We start from the raw sequence: 22,951 nt of genomic DNA, 5'->3' as shown, positions 1-22,951 counted from the left end.
AGTACTAAAGTTTACTAAAGAAAGTCAGTAAATACGTTACAATTAAAATTGATTACATCAATTAAAAATACAATGAAAGAAGTTAAAACGGACATACTGAGAAGGAAATCTTTTTGGTTTCCCTCCATGGAAAGCGAAGGACCAAGGTGCGTACTCCATTGTGAACTTCAAACACGAGCACACCTTTGGAGCACACGCCAAGCAGTATTCCTGTCTGTGACTTTTTTTCTGGGTGTACCCGGTGAAGATGTACTCCGTACTCCGTCAGCCTCTGGCAGACCTGTTGGAACAGAAGGTGTACTTCCATAAACAGTGGTGTATGGGGAGGAGCTGGACTTGGGTCAGTGCTCTCAGCAGGGCAGTTGGGCTTCTCAGCAATGCTGCTATAACATTTGGGATCCACATTCCAAAGACTATTCCCAATGCTCACTTTATATGATATGTGAAAACAAACCCAAATGCATCCCAGGCCTAAATACAGAAGTGGAGTATCTAACACTTGAGGAACTTTTTATGCAGGGGTCAGCTGAGAGCACTCAGGGCACAAAAAACATCCAAAGCATCACCAAGTTTCCTCTAAGAAGTAACAAGAAGTCACGGCACTAACAAAGACTTGGTCATGAGAAGTCAATGACAGGATACAAAGACAAACATGAACTGAGAAACAGGTAAATAAAGGCAAGTCATGCATCCGACAAAGGACCGGAATCTGTAATACATAATGAAAATGTAGTTTATTAAGAGGCAATCATATGTGAATGAGGCTGAAGGGTTATGTCTACACATCAAAAAGAAGTTCAATGAATGGAAAATAAACCATGAGAAAGTGGTCAGTAAAAACGTAATTAGTAAGACAAGTTAAAATTATAATGCTGGGGCTGGAAGGTGGCTCAGTGGTTAAGATCACATACTGCCTTGCAGAGAAGACTGGAGTTTGGTTCCCAGCACCCATGGGTGACTCACAATGGCCTCAACTCCAGCTCCAGAGGCTCTGACACCTGTGTTTCCGTGGACACCTACACTCAATGTAAAAGCATGCACATACATGCATGAGTGCACATACAAATAATATTAAAAATAATAAATCTAAAGCCATCTTTAAAGAGCCCAACTCTGCATCATTTCTCACCTAAGGGCTAAGATGGAAAAGGCAGAAAAGGGCTGTCATGAGGTGAACAGGGCCTGGGCTGCACTAGGGAGGCGGAAATCTATGGCCTCCTTTAAAGATACATGCTGCTACTTAGCTCTTGCAAGTACTGAACACAATGGCTACAGAAAATTGAGTTTACAGCTTAACTTTAAATGTGACTCCAACAAAACAAACCACTTTGGCTCTCTTACCATACATTCTACTTTAAGGATGTTGTGAATCAGTGAATGGAGCTTCGTCCAAGGTATCTGAGAGCTGAGAAGCTTGGCTCTCTATACTATGGACCAGCAAACAGAAGGTTTATTCTTCCTGGGCTGCTGCAACATGACAATGTTCTCCAAGTTTCTTTTCCTCAATAGAGAAATTTCCTGTACTAAAGCTTACTTACCTTTCTTTTCTGTAACAAATGCACTTTATTTGTAGGCTAACAGGAAGCTGATGACGGAACTCAAGCTGTAAGCCATTTCCTCTGTATCTCTGCATCCACAGGAACTAGTTATCACCTAGAACAAGGACTAACTCACATCTTTTTTTGTTTGTTTTTGTTTTTCGAGACAGGGTTTCTCTGTGTAGCTTTGCGCCTTTCCTGGAACTCACTCTGTAGCCCAGGCTGGCCTCGACTCACAGAGATCCGCCTGGCTCTGCCTCCCGAGTGCTGGGATTAAAGGCGTGTGCCACCACCGCCCTGCCTAACTCACATCTTAAAAACAAGAATCAACATTCTAGAATGGGCATGAATGTGCATCTCACATTTACTCAGTCATCAAATTCACTCTTCTTCTTCATGATGCAGCTTGATTTTTCAGTATGGAATAGGATAAAGACATGGAATTAATAGCCAGATAGATACAGGTTAAAGTAAGAATTTTGTCCCTCACAGTGCTACTGACCTTGGAATACCTCATTTTCTTTGAATCTCATTTTCTCTTTCACACATGAGAATTAAACTGCTACAGTTTTAGGCAGGAATCAGCCAGAGGCTGCAGAGGGTCAGACAGTGCCCCTAACTTTATTAGTGTCCTCCACCTCTGGCTCATTTTGAGCATGCGGCACTGCTCATTACTGGTCACTCTGCATGCTTACCTTTAAGAACTCCAGCTCGGTCTCCTTCTCAGAAGCGCCTGCATAGGTGTTATGCAATTTGGGTAACTCCTCTTTAACATAGGACAAGTCAAGCTTCTCCATCACTCTGGCAGGCAAATAATGCTCCAGGCGAAAGTAGGACACTCCGTGGACCTAGGAGAAAGGACGCTGTTGTAAGAGGTCCACTTGCCTATCTCGGTGTGAAGCCTCTTCCTCCTGCCTTGAAGTTCTTGCCTCTGCCAAGAGACGAGATTCTACTTCTCTCTGCAGAATGCAGCTCTCTTCCTCGGTGAGCAGAACAGCTGGACTGATGGGCAAGTTTCAGGAGATGCTTAAGGGTCTTTTGTCGAGACAGCTAAGGGGTGATGTAGTAAGAAGGGTGCTGCTAAGCTGGTGGTCTCTGGTCTCCTGCTTTCTCTCGGGTCTCTTTCACTTAGGAACATAAAGGTTTGAACACAGTTTGCCACACAGTGACCTCTGCCAGGTTCCCAGCCTTTCGCTGTGTGGATCTGTGTGGAAGGCAGAGTCCTCCATGCTTGACCTCTATCTCCTCTACTAAGCCTCTCTCTTTATTGCTCAGAACACAGGAGAAGGAGGGCTTGGAGCTAGATAGTCCTAAACTCCAAAACAAGACAGTTTTAAAAAGAGAAATAAACTTCACACTATGTGATTGTACAGAGTCAAAGTATGGGATGGGGGTGATGTGTGTGGTGAGCCAGGGTACTTCAAGGAACTAAAGGAGTTTAAAAGAAAAATCATGACATCAACCATGATTGCTAAGAAGAAGAATAAAAAAGCTGTGGATGTAACTCAGTGGAAAATGCTTGTCCAGCAGGCCCTGGTTGATTCCCTAACAACAAAGGAAAGCAAACTAAAGCACATATAGAAAAGAAACAAAACTACCAATACAAAACGGCTCTCAGAAGAGAAAACCAGTCCTACCTCTGGTTGGTAATCTCCATACTCGGCCTGGAGCGCCAAGGACGCGAGCAGGAGGGCGGTCTCATCGTCACAGTGCACCCGCTCCTCCAGAATGTCCTTCCGCAGCTGAAGGTAATACTGATGGCATGTTAGGCTGTGTCTGTGAAAACACAGATGCACACAGACACCTTGACTTCTGAGGTTGAACGTTGGGATGATTTTGATTATAGGCACAGTTTCCAACACTTTTAATTAAGATTGTCATTAAGCTTTCCTAAGGCCTTCAAGGAACTCGTCCATCATCAGAGAAGCTTCTTCTCGAAGCAGATGGGAACTAACATGGAGACCCATAGATGGTCAATGTGCAGAGAGTGAGAGACTTTGGAGTACTCAGTCCTAAATGGGGTATTTTCAGCAAACCCTCCCTTCCAGGCTCAGGGAGCTACGTGGAAAGGAGGTGGAAAGATTCTAAGATGGACGACTCCACGGAAACAGTGTTGTACACACACACAACAGGACTGGTGTTCATATGAACTCACAGACACTGTAGCATGTATAAGGCCTGCACAGGTTTAAACCAGACAGGGTCCAAGTGATGAGATGGGGGAGTAGACACAGGTTCCCACCACTAACTAAGGATCTATTTGCAAATGATACCTGCTTGCACAGGAAAAGTTGGCTTTCTCCAATGGAGTCTCTCTGGATATAGTAACCATACTTCAGAGTAGGCCCTTGCCCCAGAGTAGATGGCCAACACAAAACCAACTCAATGGTATTTTTTTGTAGGTTTTTTTTGTCTCCTTTTGCTTTGTTTAGAATTTTTTTTATTGGTCATTTGCTTGTATATTTTGTTTTCTGTTTCTGTTTCTGTGTGTATGTGTATGTGTGTGTGTGTGTGTGTGTGTGTGTGTGTGTTTCTTTTGTTTGCTTTCTTTTTTTTTTTTTAAGAGAAAAGGGATATGGAGTTGAGTTGGTGGGGAAGATCTGGGATGAGCTGGGGAGGGGAAAAGTGTGATTAGAATTTATTGTATATTTTTTTCAATAAAAATAATAATAAAAAAGAAAGAAATCATTTACTGATATTGCCCTTCCTTTGTAGGGAATACATGCTGTATGGAAGCTGGAAGCCATGAGAAGTCCCAGACCCTGCACATTGTACTTTCCTAAATACGTGTATACGGGACAAAGGCTAACTTGCAATTAGGTGCAGTAAGAGATTAAGCACAGGTGACAGAGAGGTTAGCAGTCTCACAGGGTTTTGTTTCCTCAGGAAGTCAAGGAGTTTCACCTGCTCACTTAAAAGAAGCACTGTACAGCTCCCTTGGCCTGCCAGAGCTGCCAATCACCACTCTCATGCTTTGGAACCATCAGAAAGTAGTAGTTACAAGTATACAAGCACTGCAATGCCACCACAGCTGGTCTGATAACACGATGCCACTGAGCAACTCATAGGCAGAAGGTGCACAGGGCATGGGTACACAGGAGGTGTGCACGGCATGGGTACACAGGGAGTGTTCACGGCATGGGTACACAGGAGGTGCACAGGGCATGCGTACACAGGAGGTGTGCACGGCATGGGTACACAGGAAGTGTGCATGGCATGGGTACACAGGAGGTGTGCAGGGCATGGGTACACAGGAGGTGTGCAGGGCATGGGTACACAGGAGGTGTACAGGGCATGCGTACACAGGAGGTGTGCAGGGCATGGTTACACAGGAGGTGTGCAGGGCATGGGTACACAAGAGGTGTGCACGGCATGGGTACACAGGAGGTGTGCAGGGCATGGGTACACAGGAGGTGTACAGGGCATGGGTACACAGGAGGTGTACAGGGCATGGGTACACAGGAGGTGTGCAGGGCATGCATACACAGGAGGTGTACAGGGCATGGGTACACAGGAGGTGTGCAGGGCATGGGTACACAGGAGGTGTGCAGGGCATGCGTACATAGGAAGTGTGCACGGCATGGGTATACAGGAGGTGTGCAGGGCATGGGTACACAGGGGGAGTGCAGGGCATGGGTACACAGGAGGTGTGCAGGGCATGCATACACAGGAGGTGTGAGGGCATGCGTACACGGGGTGTGCACGGCATGCGTACACAGGAGGTGTGCAGGGCATGCGTACACAGGAGGTGTGCAGGGCATGGGTACACAGGAGGTGTGCAGGGCATGGTTACACAGGAGGTGTGCAGGGCATGGGTACACAGGAGGTGTGCAGGGCATGGGTACACAGGAGGTGTGCAGGGCATGGGTACACGGGGTGTGCAGGGCATGGGTACACAGGTGTGCAGGGCATGGGTACACAGGGGGTGTGCAGGACATGGGTACACAGGAGGTATGCAGGGCATGGGTACACAGGAGGTGTGCAGGGCATGGGTACACAGGAGGTGTGCAGGGCATGCGTACACAGGAGGTGTGCACGGCATGGGTACACAGGAGGTGTGCAGGGCATGGGTACACAGGAGGTGTGCAGGGCATGGGTACACAGGGGGTGTGCAGGGCATGGGTACACAGGGGGTGTGCAGGGCATGGGTACACAGGGGGTGTGCAGGGCATGGGTACACAGGGGGTGTGCAGGGCATGGGTACACAGGATGAAGAGACAACTTGTGCCTTACGCAGGGTGTAAAAGGGTGACACAGGATCCCATCAAAACACTCGGAACTACACCTAACTTAAAATTAATGCAAACTCTGATGACATAATTTTCCAGAGTATTTTCTGATCGTGAATGAGCCCCAGTAACTGAAACGGTGGCAGCAAAAACATGGATAAGGAGGGACCTCCGCGTTTCTTTGAAATGAAGAAGGAATTGTCGTGGACCTCTATCAAGGAGTCCAGTGCCAGCAGGTTAAAGAGGTCAACAGAGTGGGGCCAGAAAGAGCAAGAAAGAAACCCTTGTGCACTCACTGTATCAAACTAACATCATCCGTGAAAAATTTGATCCGGAAGAACAAAGTGAACTCAACAGCGGCTTTGCCCTTTTTCTTTGGTTCTTCTCTCCATCCCTCTGGGGCCACTTTGGTTAATTTTAAGTCAGGATCAACAAAGAAATATTCATTCTCTGAAACAGAATGAGAACGGCATTCAGAAAGCACCAAGTCTTCCTTCTTTCCTCTGCTGTCTGTCTGCATTTCTGCTTAGCTGACCGTCAGAAGCACAGTGGACTCTGAGTACTGCGAACAGCTGCATTCAGTGTGCACCAGGGCCCCTCAAACCAGGGCTAACCACACAGACCTGGACTCGGCTCCTGGTCACTCCGCTTACTGCCTGTGTGGATAAACTACTTTTCCACCCCAGACATCACTTTTCCTGTCTGAAAGATCAGGATAATGGTGGTTCCTGCATCATAGGGTTGTTGTAAAAATCCAGTGACAAAATGGATATGAAACACGCTGGAAGGCAGGTGTTAGAGCACAGTGTGCCCATAAATATTAGCCATTGTTTGCTAATAGAATAGTTATTTCACAAATCTGACTTGTACAGAATGTGTAAGAAATAAATAGAAATTCTGTCTCAAAATAGACAATATTACCTTGTTAGTCCAGAGGGAGAGTGAGTAAGTCCTAGAGCTAGGTACTAGCTTTTTCCACCCCCTGGGGCCACTTGCTTAATTGTAAACCGGGATCAAGAAAGTGCTAGTTGCATACTTACTGGGTGAGTCTACAGAATGAATTGTTTATTATTCAAGCACAAGCAGTGGAAAAACTCTCCACAGATACAGAAGGAGCCTCACAAACACAATGAATGGAGCTGGGGAAAGTCCCTAACTCCCTTCTGTCTCTCGACGCCGACCGGCCTATTTAATTACTCTTTCCCCAAATGGAGCTCAGCACGATACCGTACAGGAGGGCATCTTGCTGCCACCTTTCTATTCTGAACTCTGAATTAAAGCATGTAGTCACCTTTGAGGGTAGCTAGAGCAAACAGATGATGCTCCACTAAGCCAACATGAGCCACGACCATATCGAAGACGTCTTTGCACACGGTCTTGGTGTCACAGGTGAGCTCGAGTCTCTGCCCACTCAGGAGCATTATGTTCACTTTTCTCCGGTGGTCCTCATTTTTCCCCTTCTTATTCTACAATTGAGAAAAATGACGGTATTTATTAAAGGAAGCATTGTAACATTTAGACTTGCTTTTAGAGAACCATTCAACTTATTTTCTAAGAGGGACAGAAACGGCTTTACTACTTACAAGGATAGACCGTGGCAAATCCAAAGAAATAAATGGCTCAATTGTCATCTTCACAAACTCAGGGCCAAAGAAATTCTGCAAGTCACATAAATAGAATAAATTATTTTTACTATTTATCCTAGGTCTTTCTTTAAAAGGAAAATAGTGCAAGAATAAAAAATCATACATTAGAAGGAGGTGCTATGTAACAAATGTAGAAACTTTCAGTGGAGTACATTGGGTTTGGTTAGATCAGGAATGGAGAATGCTTTATACAAAGTTTTCATGGTATATGCACCACTGTGTGTGTACATATTCATGTGGGGGTCTGAAACTAAGGCTTATGAAAAAGGTCTGCACATGTGTATGTCCTTCATGCTTGTACAGAATTATCACATTGGAAGCCCAAAGTATATTGTATGACATCTGGCTTATCACTTCATTGGACACGTTTGGTTAGAATAATTAACTGGTCAAATTTCATTAAATTTCTTCCATTTAACTTACAATACATTTAGTTGTATTTCACTGTCAATCTAAAAACTTTGGAATTGTACAGTGTCTTAGAAATTAATTCCACATATAAAAATCTGGGCAATGAAATGTTTACTTCTTGAGAAGGAAGCCTAATTCAATGTATGTTTATAAAAATATATTAAAGGTCTAGTAGTTAAAGGAAAATATGACAAATAGAAAAGCCATCCCCTCCCGCTTTCAACTATGAGATGCAGCACTGCCCCTTCCTGCCTTGAATACTGCAGGGGGAGGACCCGAGGTCTGAAGTTAACACCATCTTCTAGACTACAAGGAGAATCACAGTTGGGCTGCAGAGGCAGCTCAGCAGTCAGGAGCTCAGACTGCTCTTTGGAAGGACTGCAGCTCCGTTCCCTGAACTCACATAACCTCTAGCTCCAGATTCGATGTGCTATTTTATCCTCTGCAGGCAAAAGGCTTACGTGCAGTGCACAGACATATATGCAAGAAAAACACCCATACATAAAATGATGATGATGATGCTAGAATTTTACCAAAAAGGCAATCAATGCCAACATTCTGAGAATGGCTGAGCAGAGACATGGAATGCACTCAAAAACATTTGTGTACTTTTGAACTAACCTTGAGCTCTGTAGTCCATCTCTTGATTTATGGGCTAGTGAGTTTCTTACTATTAAAAAGTAACTCCCTGTTATATTGAATAAAACCAGTTGCTCTCAAGGATGATGCATGTTATTCATATTTTTGTTTTTTAAAAATATTTCTTCCGAGACAGGTTTGCTATGCTGCCCAGTTTCACACTGCTAGACAATGACCTTGCTTCAACCTCCTGAGTAGCTGAGACTACCAAGACATGAAACCATGCCTGGGAATACACGTACATTTTCTATGAGCTTGCTATGTAGCCCAGGTTAGCCATGGAATTATGTCATCCAGGTAAATCTCAAAGTCATGATCCTTCTGCCTCGGTCTCTTGAGTGTAGAGATTATAGGCATGTACCACCATGCGTAGGCATACATGTAAGTCATAAAAGTACAGTTAAGATACTCTAAATCCACCTAATGCTATTTTGAAAATGAAATAAAGTAAGCAGCTAAATATTGACTCATATCAGACAAGATGCTTGATCCTAATGAGAACTAATGTAGAATTCCAATTTCACCTTTAGGATATCTGTTATCTTTAGGATATCTACAGCAACTCTCTATTAGCGTATATTAATTATAAACAACAATGGGTTTCGTCATGACATCCATGCATGTATATAATGTATTTTGGCCATAAGCACATCCTATCACCCCCTCTTGTCCCCTCCCCCAATCCCCTTCTTCGTCTGAACTAGCATTCCTTCTCCTTTCAGATCTTTTTAAAGGAATCTGTTCTTTGTGACCCACAGGAGCATGTGTGAGAGGTTACTGACATCACGGACAGCTTATGTGTGACTACACCACTGAGGAAAACCTAACGTGTTTTCAAAGTGCTCTGGCTAACAGTCCTCAAAGAGCAAATCTGGACACTGGCCTGGGGCCAGCCTTACCCTCAGTTTTCTCTGGGTCATGGCTGTCTCCAGGGCAATTTCTCTTAGTGGATCTCTAGAGATGTCAAGCATGGAAGCTTTGATCGTGTCCCCTGGATACAGGCTCAACCGAGACTGTCGGAGAGCCATCCTGGCTTGCAACTGCATCATTTCCTCTTCTTGTCGCTTTAGCATCATCTCCTGATTGATGAAGTTGCCGTCAAGGGATGTTTCATATTGTCTAATACAGAGGAAAGAGAAGAAAAATAAAGGCTGCTGAGAAAGCACGTTTGAAGGCTAATGCAGGAAACTCCATGTCAAGTAAAGTATCATGAATGTAAACATTCACTTGTTTTCAAAGGCTTACTATTTTTAATTCATGTATATATTTGTGTGCTTGTGTGAGTTTATATACACCACATGTGTGCAAGTGTCTGCAGGGACCAAGAGTGCTCGCTCTCCTCAAACTGGAATTAGAGGCACTTATGAACTACCTAATTAAGCGCTCAGGAACTAAACCTGAGTTGGTATTACATGGTGTGGCACAGTGAAATGATGTATAAAGTCTCTTATAAATATTATCTATATAGCTATATGTTCCATTCCTGCAATGATTATTGTGATTTTTTTTTTTTTTTTTTTTTGGTAATTTCCTGATAGAAAGGGTGATCAGAGAATCTCTGTTCCAGTATTTGGTCTTTGAATCTTGTTCCTGTCACATCTCCTTTAGAAGAAAGGAAAACAAACACTGAAGATTTCCAGACTGAGGATCTTGTTCCTGATACAGAGCTCTTAAACACCTTGGCATTTTCTGGAAAACATGGTACTCTATTGTTGGAGTGAAGAAAGGTCCGTAGTTTCTAGAGTAGGGCTGACCCAGAAGAGAAGCCTTCCTTGAACTTTCAGCCCCACACTTGACTGGAGACAGCGCTAATAATCAGTCATGCTCATGGAATGAAGCTTCCATAAAATCCCCTAGTCCACTTTAGCTAAGCGTCAGAGCGGGAAGGCTGGAGGGACCCCTGATTAATGGCTGGTCTGCAGGAAGAACAGAAGCCGAGACACTCAGCTGGTGACCAGAGCCTTGGGGAACTGGATGCTGATCTGAGGAAGTCCTCTATGTCTGGGGTCAGAGTGCTCTCCATTAGTGAGTGGCATTCTAGTCTACATCCCATTTTGTTGTATTTTCATGTATTGCTATAATGCTGTCCCACAGGGTAGACCTGTACCTCGACCCCTCTAGGAACACTCCAGCATCCCCTGAAGAATTGCTTCCCCTGTGGTTCTCTCAGACAGGGGCTGTTTTATTCCTATGGACCTATGCCTTGAAGGTCAATGAAATTCTGCTTAGTTCTTGTATTTTCATGTGTGAGTACATGTGGGTGAAGGTCAAAGGTCAACCTTAGGTATTGTTCCTTAGGAGCTGCCCATCTCATTTTTTGAGCCAAGGTCTCTCAACAGGTCCTAGGCTTGGCTGATTTATCAAGACTGGCTGACCAGTGAGCCCTATGGATCCACCTGTCTCTGCCTCTCCAGAGCTGAGATCAAGCACGTGCCACACCTGGCTTGTTAGAGGTTCTGGGATCAAACTCAGGTCCCTGTGCTTGCACGGTAGACGCCTCGCCCTCTGAGCCATCTCCTCAACCCCTCTGCTTACTTCTTACTTCAGCTTCCAGACCTACAGACTCCTTTTCAAACAGACCAGCTCCCGTAAGTACATGAGATGGAATGACAGCTGCTGGCTGCTGTGTTCTGGGCACTCACCATTCGACTGGTTACTCCCCGGCATTAATCGAGGATTTGAGTGTCTGCTCAGCTTTGTTCTCCGTTTCTTCCTACCACGACTCTTGTCATCACTCATTGTTATGACGCATGCATCCTGGACGTCTTCTGACATTCTGAACCCCTCTCTTCCACAGCAGGCAACCATGTAGCCCCCAAATCCCTGCTTCTGTTCTCCCGTATTTAAATCATCATGTTATGTCTACTGTGCTCTACTCTCCTTGCTCAGACAACGCACTGACTCTTCTACTGGCTCCCAGCATGGTCATTTCTGTGACTCTTCTCCTCTTGCCCAACCTTGTTTGGATCTAAGTTCATCGGCAGTGTAATCACGCCTTTGCCTATGACCTCATCACCCATCCAACTGCAGAGCCAGGCTACCTGGTCCACTGCTCCCTGGACCCTCCTTCAGCATTGCCTGTCTTGTCTTTTTATTTAATATTATTATTATTATTATTATTATTTTGTTTTTCGAGACAGCTTTGTGCCTTTCCTATTATTATTATTATTTTGTTTTTTCGAGACAGTTTTGCGCCTTTCCTGGAACTCACTCTGTAGCCCAGGCTGGCCTCAAACTCACAGAGATCCCAAGTGCTGGGATTAAAGGCGTGCACCACCACCGCCCAGCTGTCTTGTCCAGTATGCTCTCCTTCTTCTCTCAATGGCTGACTTTCCCTTACCCTTTCACTGAAAGGGAAAGCAATGCAAGCGCTGTACTTGGATGTTAATGTACACCTTTAGCTTTCTATTTCTAAATCAAAGCCACTTTACTTTTGTTCTTATGTCTAATCTTGCGATCATTTACCAGTTGTTCAGGAAACAACTTAGGAGTCATTCTTATTTCTTCTTCCTTATTAACTGCAAATCTAATCATGCATCCCATGCTGAAAGCACAACCTGTGAGACACTCACATCTGACTATCCTCCAGCACTAACCGTCCAGTCTGCACCGTCTGCATTATCTACTTTCTGCATAGGTGACTGGGATGTTAGGCTACATCTTGGCTTTTCATGCTTTTAGTCATCCATGGCTTCCCTTACAACTGAAGTCTTTCCCTGAGCATCTGTGACCTCCCCGAATCAGGGCCCTGACTGTTTGGTCTCCACTCCTTGTGTACAGTGTTCTTCACTCACTCTGTTGTAGCCACACTGCTTTTTTACTGCTATGGTAGATGACATGTCTCCCTGTCATAGTTAGGGTTACTGTTGCTGCGGAGAAGCACATGACCAAAAACAAGTCAGGGAGGAAAGGGCTCACTTGGCTCACACGTCCACATCATAGTCCATCACTGAAGGAAGTCAGAACAGGAACTCAAAACAGGGCAGGAACCTGGACGCAGGAGCTGATGCAGAGGCCACAGATGGGTGCTGCCTACTGGCTTAGCTTGCTCAACCTGCTTTCTTATAGAACCCAGGACCACAAGCCCAGGGATGGCATTACCAACCACGGGCTGGGCCCTTCACCACTGATCAATAATTAAGAATGTCCTACATGCTTGCCTGCAGTCTAATCTTATGGAGATATTTCCTTCTTCGCCCCCCCTCCACCAGAGAAAGGGTTTCTTTGTCTAATAGCCCTGGCTTTCCTGGATCTCACTCTGTAGACCAGGCTGGCCGTGAGCTCACAGAGATCCAACTGCCTCTGCCTCCCGAGTGATGGGATAAAGGCGTGTGGACCACCACCGCCTGGCTGGAGGCATGTTCTTAATTGAGGTTTTCACCTCTCAGAAGACTCTGGTTGGTGCCAAGTTGACAGAGAACTACCCAGACCTCCCCTACTTCAGCATCTTTGCACCCGAACACCGCTCACACCGACTCTGCAATGATCACTCTTTTACTTCAATTTTATGCTGGGTGTCAGCCCTTGAGGGACACCTGCTCTGGTCACACTACCCACGAACAGCAGGATGCAGACACCACGTTCTGATCACCTGCTGCACTGCTCTGCTTTGGTTTCCTTCCAAGCACCACTACCTGGCAGCGTGCTGCTTCCTTTGTTTTCATGGTCTGCCGGCTAGCTCTCATCTCTAGGTAATCTCTTGGGGGAGTTGTTTCTGGGTGCTGTTCTCAGCTCTGCCTCTGGTACCTCAAATTATCTAGTATGTGGTGGGTGCCCAGCAGGTCCTGAGTGAATATGATCCTACAGCTTACCTTTACCTGGAGTCAAAAGTAGAAAGAACTTGAGTCTATGCATTTTAACTCAAATAATGCATTTTCATTAACTAGAACTAATCTCAGCAGCAAAGACGATTTATCAGTTTATCTCTTCAAATATAGATGTAAAATGTTTCATAAACATTTTATATTTTTAAATTTGAGATGTAAAAACAAAAACAAGCTCCAAATCTAAAAAAATACTGCATTGCTGAAGATGGAGTATATACATTGTCTGCTAATGTACTCAGGGGAACAAGCTGTTTGTTAATATACTCAGAAAGAGAGTCACACCACCATCAGGGAGGCACAGAGGCAGGGGGAGGACGTGATGTGTAACGTCACTCCAAAAGCTATCATGTGAAAAGATTAGGAGACACTCTTTGGAAGCAGCTTTGAATATCTTTTTTAGTCATTAAAAACACTTTTGATAGCTCAGAATTCAGAAATTGCTCATTCTGCTCCATCTGACTCACTGTTTCCTGTTAGTGTCTTCCTCACCCCATAATAGACATCAGCAGCTCTCTGGGTCTGTTTCGCCATTTCATTCTAACTAAAGGAGATGGAAATGTTCTCATAAGGAAGCATGCAACATGTCCAAACTCAGTGCTGCCCAAAGCACAACTCAGGAGCTTGTGGCCATGTGCTGGCACAGTGAGGGGGCCATCAGAAACCCTGGCCTATACCCAGGAAAGCCTGTGCCTCACAAGGAATTCTGACAGTATTTTAGTCATGTGTATTCCTGTGGGCAGGAAATGATGGAACTAGTTAAAAGAAGTGAAGTTCAGCAATTTCCATGTGACAACACATACGCACACTGAGCAATCAGTGTGTCCCAGACGTCTCTCCCCCATTCTTCTAACTTAGTGCCATGAACACTGCAGAGGATTGGTGTCCCCAGTGACAGTGCACCCTTAAAACATGGACTGGTGGGTTGGAGAGATGGCTCAGAGGTTAAGAACACTGGCTGTTCTTCCAGAGGTCCTAAGTTCAATTCCCAGCAACCACATGGTGGCTCACAACCACCTGTAATGAGATCTGGCTCCCTCTTCTGGCCTGCAGGGATACATGCAAACAGAACACTGTATACATAATAAATAAATAAATCTTAAAAAAAAAAAAAAAGAAATAGGTGTTCTTTAGCTGGGCGGTGGTGGCGCACGCCTTTAATCCCAGCACTCGGGAGGCAGAGCCAGGCGGATCTCTGTGAGTTCAAGGTCAGCCTGGGATACCAAGTGAGTTCCAGGAAAAGGCGCAAAGCTACACAGAGAAACCCTGTCTCGAAAAACCAAAAACAAAACAAACAAACAAACAAACAAAAAAACCCCATGGACTGGCAAGTTAAAGTGGCCTTAATGTCAACATTTCCTTACTAAAACCTAGAGGGTCAAAATTAAGTCTCTCATGACTCATGTTTTTGACATTCTTTATTAAGAAAACGGATAAAGCTCCCAAGATGCCATAATACTTTTGCAGGAATGCATTCTTGAGTAACAGACTGAAATCAGTGCTAACACAAAATCTCAATGGTTTTTCTAGTTACTCCTATTTCTTCTTTCGAGGAGGCTAAAAAGAGATATTAACTATTCACAATTTTTCTCAATCAGACATAGACGAGGAAATTCTAAAAACAACATTCTCCCTCAATTCAACATGAGCTTAATGTGGTTTGACTCTGGGTTCTTATTGTTCATTCAATGCTTTGGCTTCATTGAGAAAGCATGTAATACTGAGCAGAGATCTACCTTTGCCTTCCACTTGTTCCGAAATAATCAGAGTATTCATGATAAGAAAGCAGCAATTAAAATACCATCATATAAGTAGAAAATTATTTTTATAAAGAAAAATGTTACAAGTATTTATAAGAAATGAAAGGAAAAAAACCCTGGGACATTAATTTTTAGTACATGAGCTTAATTACCTGAACTCTAAGCCATGACTAACTGTTAACCACACAGCTAGGATTACATGGTCTATTAATAGTTTACAGGTAAGGACATTCTCTAACATATTCATTTGCTAAGGACAAATATTTGAAATTTTCCAGATGATTCTCTTAGTAGTATCTGAAGTAAACAGTGAGTGAGTTTAAGGGATTTTCATGCTTTGGAAATACACTTTCAGGCCAACTTTGAACCTTAAGTTGTCATGTTACAAATCTGAAGTCAGCATTCTGTGTTCATGAAAGGCAACTGTGTACACATGACAGTGATATATACCAACACACTACTTGTTTGAAAATTCTTTCAGTTTAAACAAGACAAAGTAGACACAACTGTAGCACAATTACTCTAGCTCTAGCCACGCAAACAGTAACATCTCCTAAGAAATTTGCCAGGTACTTCAGCATGAAGCTGACGCTACACAGTGGCTCAAATGGGCTTTAGAAATATGCCAGAGAACCTCTTTAAGCCAACTAGTGAGCGAATCATTAACTTTTTATATAATAGCTTACAGAGTGGTAATCTAATTATTCACTCAACCAATTCGTACTGAATACCTGAGCTGCCCCAGTCCTTCAAAGTAGAGATAACTGCTATTTACATTTTAGAAATTAAGGTTTACTGTTTTCAGACTTTTAATGCCATGCCTTAACCTTCGTGATCATTTATCTACTTGTACCAGCAATTTAAAAAGTCAAGTGCCAACTGTAATTAAAGAGAACCAAAACCAAGCACCTGTGACTAGAAATGAGTGCTTCCCAAAGCCATACCTTGGTCTCTGTGACTGGCCCTGACCAGCTTCTTCCACTCCAGAGAGACCACTGCTAGACTCAACCCTCTTGGAAGCTTCACTTCTTCTCACTAATTGTGAATAAAAATAGAACAATGGTACAAGTTCTACAAATATGAAAGCAATCTTATCGAAAACGCAAGCACATAGTAGAAATAAGATAACTTGTATGAATCACAACCATGTGATCAATGACATGCCATGAAATCCTTTTGAGGTTAAGTCACATCAGCTGTGTTGTTGTTATTATTCTTGTTTGTTTTCTTGTTTCTTTTTGAGACAGGGTTTTTCTATATAACCCTGGCCATCCTTGGACTTGTTATGTAGACCAGGCTGGCCTTGAACTCACAGAGATCTGTCTGCCTCTGCCTCCCAAATTCTGGGATTAAAGGTGTGCCACCATGCCTGGCTAGTCACATTAAGTTTTAAAGACAATGACTTCTTTCTTATATGATGAATTGATTATATCACTATTTTATGAAACTGCTATTATTTGACATAACAATTTTAAAAGGAAACATTTTATAATCTTAACATTTTGACAAGTTTTGTTTAAATAATATTAAAAAATAGTTATAGTTGCTTCTTAAAAAATATTTGCTTAGCCGGGCGGTGGTGGCGCACGCCTTTAATCCCAGCACTCGGGAGGCAGAGCCAGGCGGATCTCTGTGAGTTCGAGGCCAGCCTGGACTACCAAGTGAGTTCCAGGAAAGGCGCAAAGCTACACAGAGAAACCCTGTCTCGAAAAACCAAAAAAAAAAAAAAAAAAAAAAAAAAAAAAAAATATTTGCTTGCTTTGGGTGAAGCTTACCTTGTCTGAAATCTGATTCAGAAGAAATAATAGACGGACTTTCACTGGAGGTACTAAAGATATCACTGTGGTAAGTTTTGTATCTTCGAACTGGTTCTAAAAGAATTTTTAAAAATCAGAAAGTTTATTAGCAATGCCACACAAATTTTAAAAAAGAACATACTCAGTTTTGATTAGAACATTTTACAAATTCCTTTAAATTTGAAAAATTAGGCTGTAGTGTAGAGACACTTTGCATACTGGTGGAAAGCATTGATTCTGGGGACAGACTGCTTGGACTGGGCTTTGTTGTTGTTGTTGTTGTTGTTTTCTTTTTAGCCAAAAAAAGGGGTTATAGTAACATCTTGGAAGGTTGCTGTGAGAATTAAATGAATAACACCCAAAGCTCTTAGGACAGTATGGATGTTTTAGGAACAACATTCATGTCAGTTTTAGGATGCTATGTGTAGTTTTCTGTTAGGTACTTCCTACAAGGGATCAAACACCCAAGAGCACAATTCAAGAGACTTTACAATGTAGAAGGTAAGTGTACAAATACACAATGCAAGAGAGGACATTCAGTTCTACCAGAGAAGAAAGGCGTCAGGAGGGCTCTTGCAGAGATCTGTTCAGAGAGTGCCTCCTGCAAGGGACTAAAGCTAGGAGGCAAGCATGGACTAAAATAGAAACACCGCTTTAAAAAATTAGTATTTTTTAATGTTTATTTAATGTGTATGAGTGTTTTAACTAAGTGTATGTCTATGTACCATACGTGTGCCTGGTGGCCTTGGAAGCTAGAAGCGGGTGTTCGATTCCCTGGGATTGGAGTTGTAGACAATTTGCAAACTGCCATGTGGGTGCTTGGAAATGAACCAGGACCCTCTGGAAGAGCAGTCAGTACTCTTAATTATTGAGCTGTCTCTCCAGCCCCCAGATTTTGCTTTCTAAATATTCCTGTCCCACCCCTTTCTTTCTCCCCACTGCCCTGTGGTGGGCACTGTCCATCCATGTCCTCACCCACATCCCTTTCTTCCTTCCCACTGACCCTGTGGTGGGCACTGTCCATCCACGTCCTCACCCACACCCCTTTCTGCCTCCCCACTGACCCTGTGGTGGGCACTGTCCATCCAAGTCCTCACCCACACCCTTTTCTTCCTCCCCACTGACCCTGTGGTGGGCACTGTCCATCCACGTCCTCACCCACACCCCTTTCTGCCTCCCCACTGACCCTGTGGTGGGCACTGTCCATCCATGTCCTCACCCACACCCTTTTCTTCCTTCCCACTGTCCCTGTGGTGGGCACTCTCCATCCATGTCTAGATTCTCTAGTCTAATTTCCTTTCTATAATCTTGCTCTACATATAACCCAGCATATAGAAAGTGGGCTTGCCAGATTAGAAACTCTGGGCACAGCACTGTAGTTCTCAAATCCTTTAACACTAGAGCCCCTCAAAAGACAATTTATAATCTCCTTGGGTTGCTATTAAAACACTGTCATCCTCTGGTCCACACCAAGATTTGTAACTTATTTTGAAAGCTGCAGATTCATTGGTGAAAACCTGCTTGAGAGCACAAAACTTTGCTCACAGCCCCAAGCTCATCATACAAAAACTTCAATCAAAATTTAAAAATAAATTTATGTAGAAGACTCATCACCATGTTTTTCCTCAAACCAATTCTTGACTTGCACCACCACACCTGCTGGTGACCAGCTCCACAGCCCTCAGTTACTTCCTGGAAGTGATGCCGAGGCCCTGTCATTTCTCTTACCTGAATGTCCTTTTTCCTTTGAGATGTTTCAGCTTTCCTTTCTAACTTTGTAAATAAAGCACCGAACTGGACATTGCTTCTCATACTCCCCAATTCCTTGTGCGTAACTAACTGCTGGGCCTCCATCCCAACCTGTCTCTCTCACTAAATGATGAGGTTGTCACAGAGAGCGGATAAGCTGCTTCTTACATCCAGCCCATGCCCAGTGTGCAGCAAGTACACAATGTTTTCCGAGTCAGTGAGCGAAACAAGGTTACACGAAGGGACCTCTAGGTGACCTTTTAGAGAACCACTTCACAGTTCCAGCAGAACAGAAAGGTCAAAGGAGGACAGGTGGGAAGAACTGAGAGAGAGTGCGTGCGTTATTGTTTCCGCAGGTTTGGCGGCTTGGAGGAGAGAGCTTTTAGGCCCAGTCGAGGGACTGCTCATGTTTTCAAGTGGTTGACAAAAAGCCTGTGTTTGAAGTTGCAGGTGACAGTCGGAAAACCTGATGGAAAATGTGCTGAATGAAACGGGAGATGGAAAACACAAGGGGAGCTTCACAAAGAGGAGGAGCGGCTGGCCAGGAAACAGGCAAAAGGGAACAGATAAAGAGCTGTGAAATCTCAAGATACCAACGTCAGAAGGTCACTTGGTAATGAAGAGCGAGTCATGTGCTGGGAGCATCATGGCTAGAATCCTGATACCAGGAGAGACATCATCCTGTGAGACTGTGACAAGGGTCAGTGAAACCCACAGGCAATCCTTCATGTGGCCCTAGGGCCAAGGATGCATGAATTTCAGTGGAACTTATCAGAATTGTTGTGTGGATTTTGTTGATTTTAGGGAGAGCAGCCCATGGGAAATACCCTGAAATGAAGAGAGATGGAGATGCCTGACTGCACGTCACCAAAAGAAGTGAAGAATACATTTTTCCCCCAAGCAGTCTGCAAATTTTAGCTTAGGAACATCAGAGAATGAATTGTTTGTGCTACGTGTTCAACAGAGATTTTAAAAGAAACTGAAGTTAACGAACAATGAAGTGATTAAATGACAGTACAAGAGCCAGGTTTGTGGAACCAGGACCAGTGTGCTGGGAGAACCCAGGCAGAGCGGGAGTCTACTGAAAAAGAAACTTTAACTAAATGAGAGAAAAGCTGATGCCTGGCCATGAACTCATGGAAAAGAAGTTTCTAGGATGACGTTTATCTGAAGAACAAGGCATACTATAGCCCAGCTTTGTGTATAGTCAACACAAGTATTAAGTAATACTCTGATCAATGGAAAAGGTTTCAGAATTGAGAAGTATTTCCTAGTCCTCTGTGAATGACTGTATTCTACTATAGAGAAATCACATGGTAAAATAAGGCTTAAAATCCACTGAGTGAATATGAATGTGATTTGAAGGGGCCATGGGGGGGAACCAGTAGTTTCATTGAAAACAATAGTGCTACCTAATACCACTTTATATTTTCTATAATAAATTATGCACACATTAAACAGTTATGTAGAAAGAACTGTTTCATTTGAAGGCACCAAAATACTTCTGTGTTATTGTTACCAACTTCTCCCAATAATACCATGTGGAATTTTCCAGGGAACTGGTACCAAATCACAAATCCAGATCTGCAAGTTTCAGGACAGCCAAACTAGCAACATCTGGGGAGGACCGTAATTTACAGACGGCATGGTTCTGCTGTTTTACAAAGTGAAGCAGGAAGGAGCAGTGGAGCTGTTCAACAAACCGACTAGAGAGGTTTCCTGCGCTCAGATGCTGTGTCTTGGAACTCCAGCTTCTCATGCCATATAAAGCACTACATGGATTTACTGTTTCTGAACTATTTCTGCAACTGAATCCCATTTGCCAGGTCTTGTTTTGTATCTATGTTTCCTTTATTTATACTCTGGGCTTTGTCTTTTCTCTGCAGCCAGGGTTCCTTCCAGAAGACAAAGCAACTCTGTTCAAGCTCTCTGAAAGCTTTTTGAGAATGCGCCCTCCCTTGATAAGTCCGCTCTCTCTAGAAGCCATTCCCAGGGCTACGCCTAGGTGGGGGTTGGAGGGCAGCACCATGTTATGACTATGGCTGGAGGACTAGCTATCAACAAACACACTAGATGACTAGCTTTGTCTACTAAGGGTAGAAAGATGTTTCCCTTCTTTACAGTGGGGAAAGGGTAGGAACAGCTATATTAATTGAAATGGAAGAGATTTATTTTGTGAGCTTTTTCTATTTGGTGTGTCATTATAGTGTTGTTAGCCATGTTCTTTTCATGTAATAACATGGTAGATATAATTAGATTTAAAGTCCAACACAGTATTTTCTACTCAGCCATACTTAAAAAAAAGGTTTATAATCAGATTAAAGTTCTAAGCCACAATTTACCAGATAGTCATGCTTACAAAAATAAAAAGCTTTAATCTTTGTAAGCATGAGCTCTTCCACCCCTCTCTCTGAGACAAGAGTTTCTCTGATAACCCTGACTATGCTGGATCTCACTCTGTAGAACAGGCAGCCTTAAACTCAGAGATCCACCTGCCTCTGTCTCTTGAGTGCTGGGATTAAAGGCAAGGGCCATCACTACCCCATCCATTTCTAAATTAAATAATAACATCAGCCATTTCAGAAATGTAAAACTTCATGTCCTATGTCAAGGCCATCTGACACTGGTATGGAGAAGCCCATGCTCTGTGCTTACAGACCACTTGGGTCGCAATATTTCTTGGCTCTATGATTATCTATATGCTTAGAGGTTTCAGTAGGCATTGACTAGAAAGAAGAGGTTTTTCGACCTTGGCTTTGGTCTGTAGCAGGCATGTAGAACCTACTTTTTTTTGTGACATGTCCTAGCATCATTGAACACCTTGCTCTTACAAGACCCAGATGTCACTGAATTTACTTTTGAATTTTGAGACAGGTATGTAACCCTGGATGTCCCTGGACTTGCTATGTAGACTAGGCTGACCTTAAACTCACAGAAGTCCACCTGCCTCTGCCTTCCAAGTGCTGGAATTAAAAGGCATGCCCCATCACGGCAACTGGCAACAATTTCTGTCCATATCTCAATGTACAATTCTAGCACTTTGGATCTGGTCCAGATCCCAGAACTGTAGCATTAATTGTATAATTAAGAAAAAAGTCTGATTATTATGGCATTATTCAAATATATAGAAAAATAAATAATATGAATGTCAGCTACACATTTCTCAGTACCAACCAGAATTTTAACCAGTATCAGACCATTTTGTATTTGTGTGTGTGCTGTGGATATCGCTCTGTATAAATAAAATGCTGACTGGCCAGTAGCCAGGTAGGAACTATAGGCGGGACAAGCAGAGAAGAGAATTCTGGGAACAGGAAGGCTGAGTCAGGAGACACTGCCAGCCGCCGCCATGAGTACCAACATGTAAGATACTGGTAAGCCATGAGCCATGTGGCGAGATATAGATTTATAGAAATGGGTTAATTTAAGATAGAAGAACTAGATAACAAGAAGCCTGCCACAGCCATACAGTTTATAAACAATGTAAGTCTCTGTGTGTTTACTCAGTTGGGTCTGAGCAGCTGCAGGACTGGCGGGTAAGAGAGATTTGTCCTGACTGTAGGCCAGGCAGGACTGGAGAAAACTCCAGCTACAGTGTGTGTGCATGTGTACACATGTCTGTGTGTGCTCATGTGCACGTGCCTAGGGATGTTGTCCCTGAGGTTTACCCTGTTGGCTTGGAGCTTGCTGACCTGGCTAGGCGGGGTGGCACTGAGCCTAAGGATCTGTCTGTCCCCACCTCCTCAGCACTGGGATTATGTGCACTGTCACGTCCTGCTTCTCTTCAGGTTCTAAGGACTGAACTCAAATTGTCACTGTTGCAACACAAGCATTTAACAGCTGAGCTGTATGTCTAAACCTAACCTATTAAAAACAAAATCCCACATCCTCCTAAAAACCTATTTACAGAATATTACAAAGGTTTCTGAATACTAAAAATTGTGATCATATGCAATGGACCTACAATACACATATCTTAAGTATACGTCTTATGAAATTCACATGTGGCTTCTACCTTTAGCGCAATGTTCCTGGTATAGTAGGGAAACTCTGGGCTCTCACCATCATGACTGAAGAATATGTTCACCTTTGGTAGGTTAAACTACTCTCTATCTCATCTGCCAGTTTGTATTTTTATCATCTATTAAAAGTGTAGAGGAAACTTACAATGAAGAAAGGTATACAAGGTCCACTTATTCTAGGTTATGTCTCATTCTTCTGAGGATTTCCTTTGTTAAAACTTGCTGGAGTGTGTGATTTCAGACACAGAAGAAGTAGTTCTGGAAGTCATCAGTGTTAAGAACAGTAGGAATGAAAATCGCTGGAGAGATCACATCACCTAAGTCACCAAACTGTGCTT

General features: G+C 43.4%; 1 protein-coding gene across 6 annotated transcripts in view; it reads right to left on the bottom strand.

The window, feature by feature from the left end:
* The window catches only part of Ptpn13 (protein tyrosine phosphatase non-receptor type 13), a 187,684-nt gene that overhangs the window by 74,885 nt on the left and 89,848 nt on the right, over positions 1-22,951 (bottom strand). For all 6 annotated transcript variants that reach the window (XM_052735547.1, XM_052735548.1, XM_052735549.1 and 3 more), the window contains 9 exons: positions 16,822-16,917; positions 15,991-16,081; positions 9,363-9,582; positions 7,351-7,425; positions 7,059-7,233; positions 6,064-6,217; positions 3,176-3,314; positions 2,234-2,386; positions 98-280 (listed from right to left, as the gene is read on the bottom strand). In XM_052735547.1, the coding sequence (XP_052591507.1) occupies positions 98-280; positions 2,234-2,386; positions 3,176-3,314; positions 6,064-6,217; positions 7,059-7,233; positions 7,351-7,425; positions 9,363-9,582; positions 15,991-16,081; positions 16,822-16,917 (1,286 nt within the window). The remainder of the gene's footprint in view (positions 1-97; positions 281-2,233; positions 2,387-3,175; positions 3,315-6,063; positions 6,218-7,058; positions 7,234-7,350; positions 7,426-9,362; positions 9,583-15,990; positions 16,082-16,821; positions 16,918-22,951) is intronic.

Source organism: Peromyscus californicus, unplaced genomic scaffold (assembly GCF_007827085.1).
Source record: "Peromyscus californicus insignis strain IS unplaced genomic scaffold, ASM782708v3 Scaffold_13__1_contigs__length_99412109, whole genome shotgun sequence".
Taxonomy (NCBI): Eukaryota; Metazoa; Chordata; class Mammalia; order Rodentia; family Cricetidae; genus Peromyscus; species Peromyscus californicus.
The sequence above is the reverse complement of the archived record's forward strand: the minus strand, read 5'-3'. Positions and strand labels throughout refer to the sequence as shown.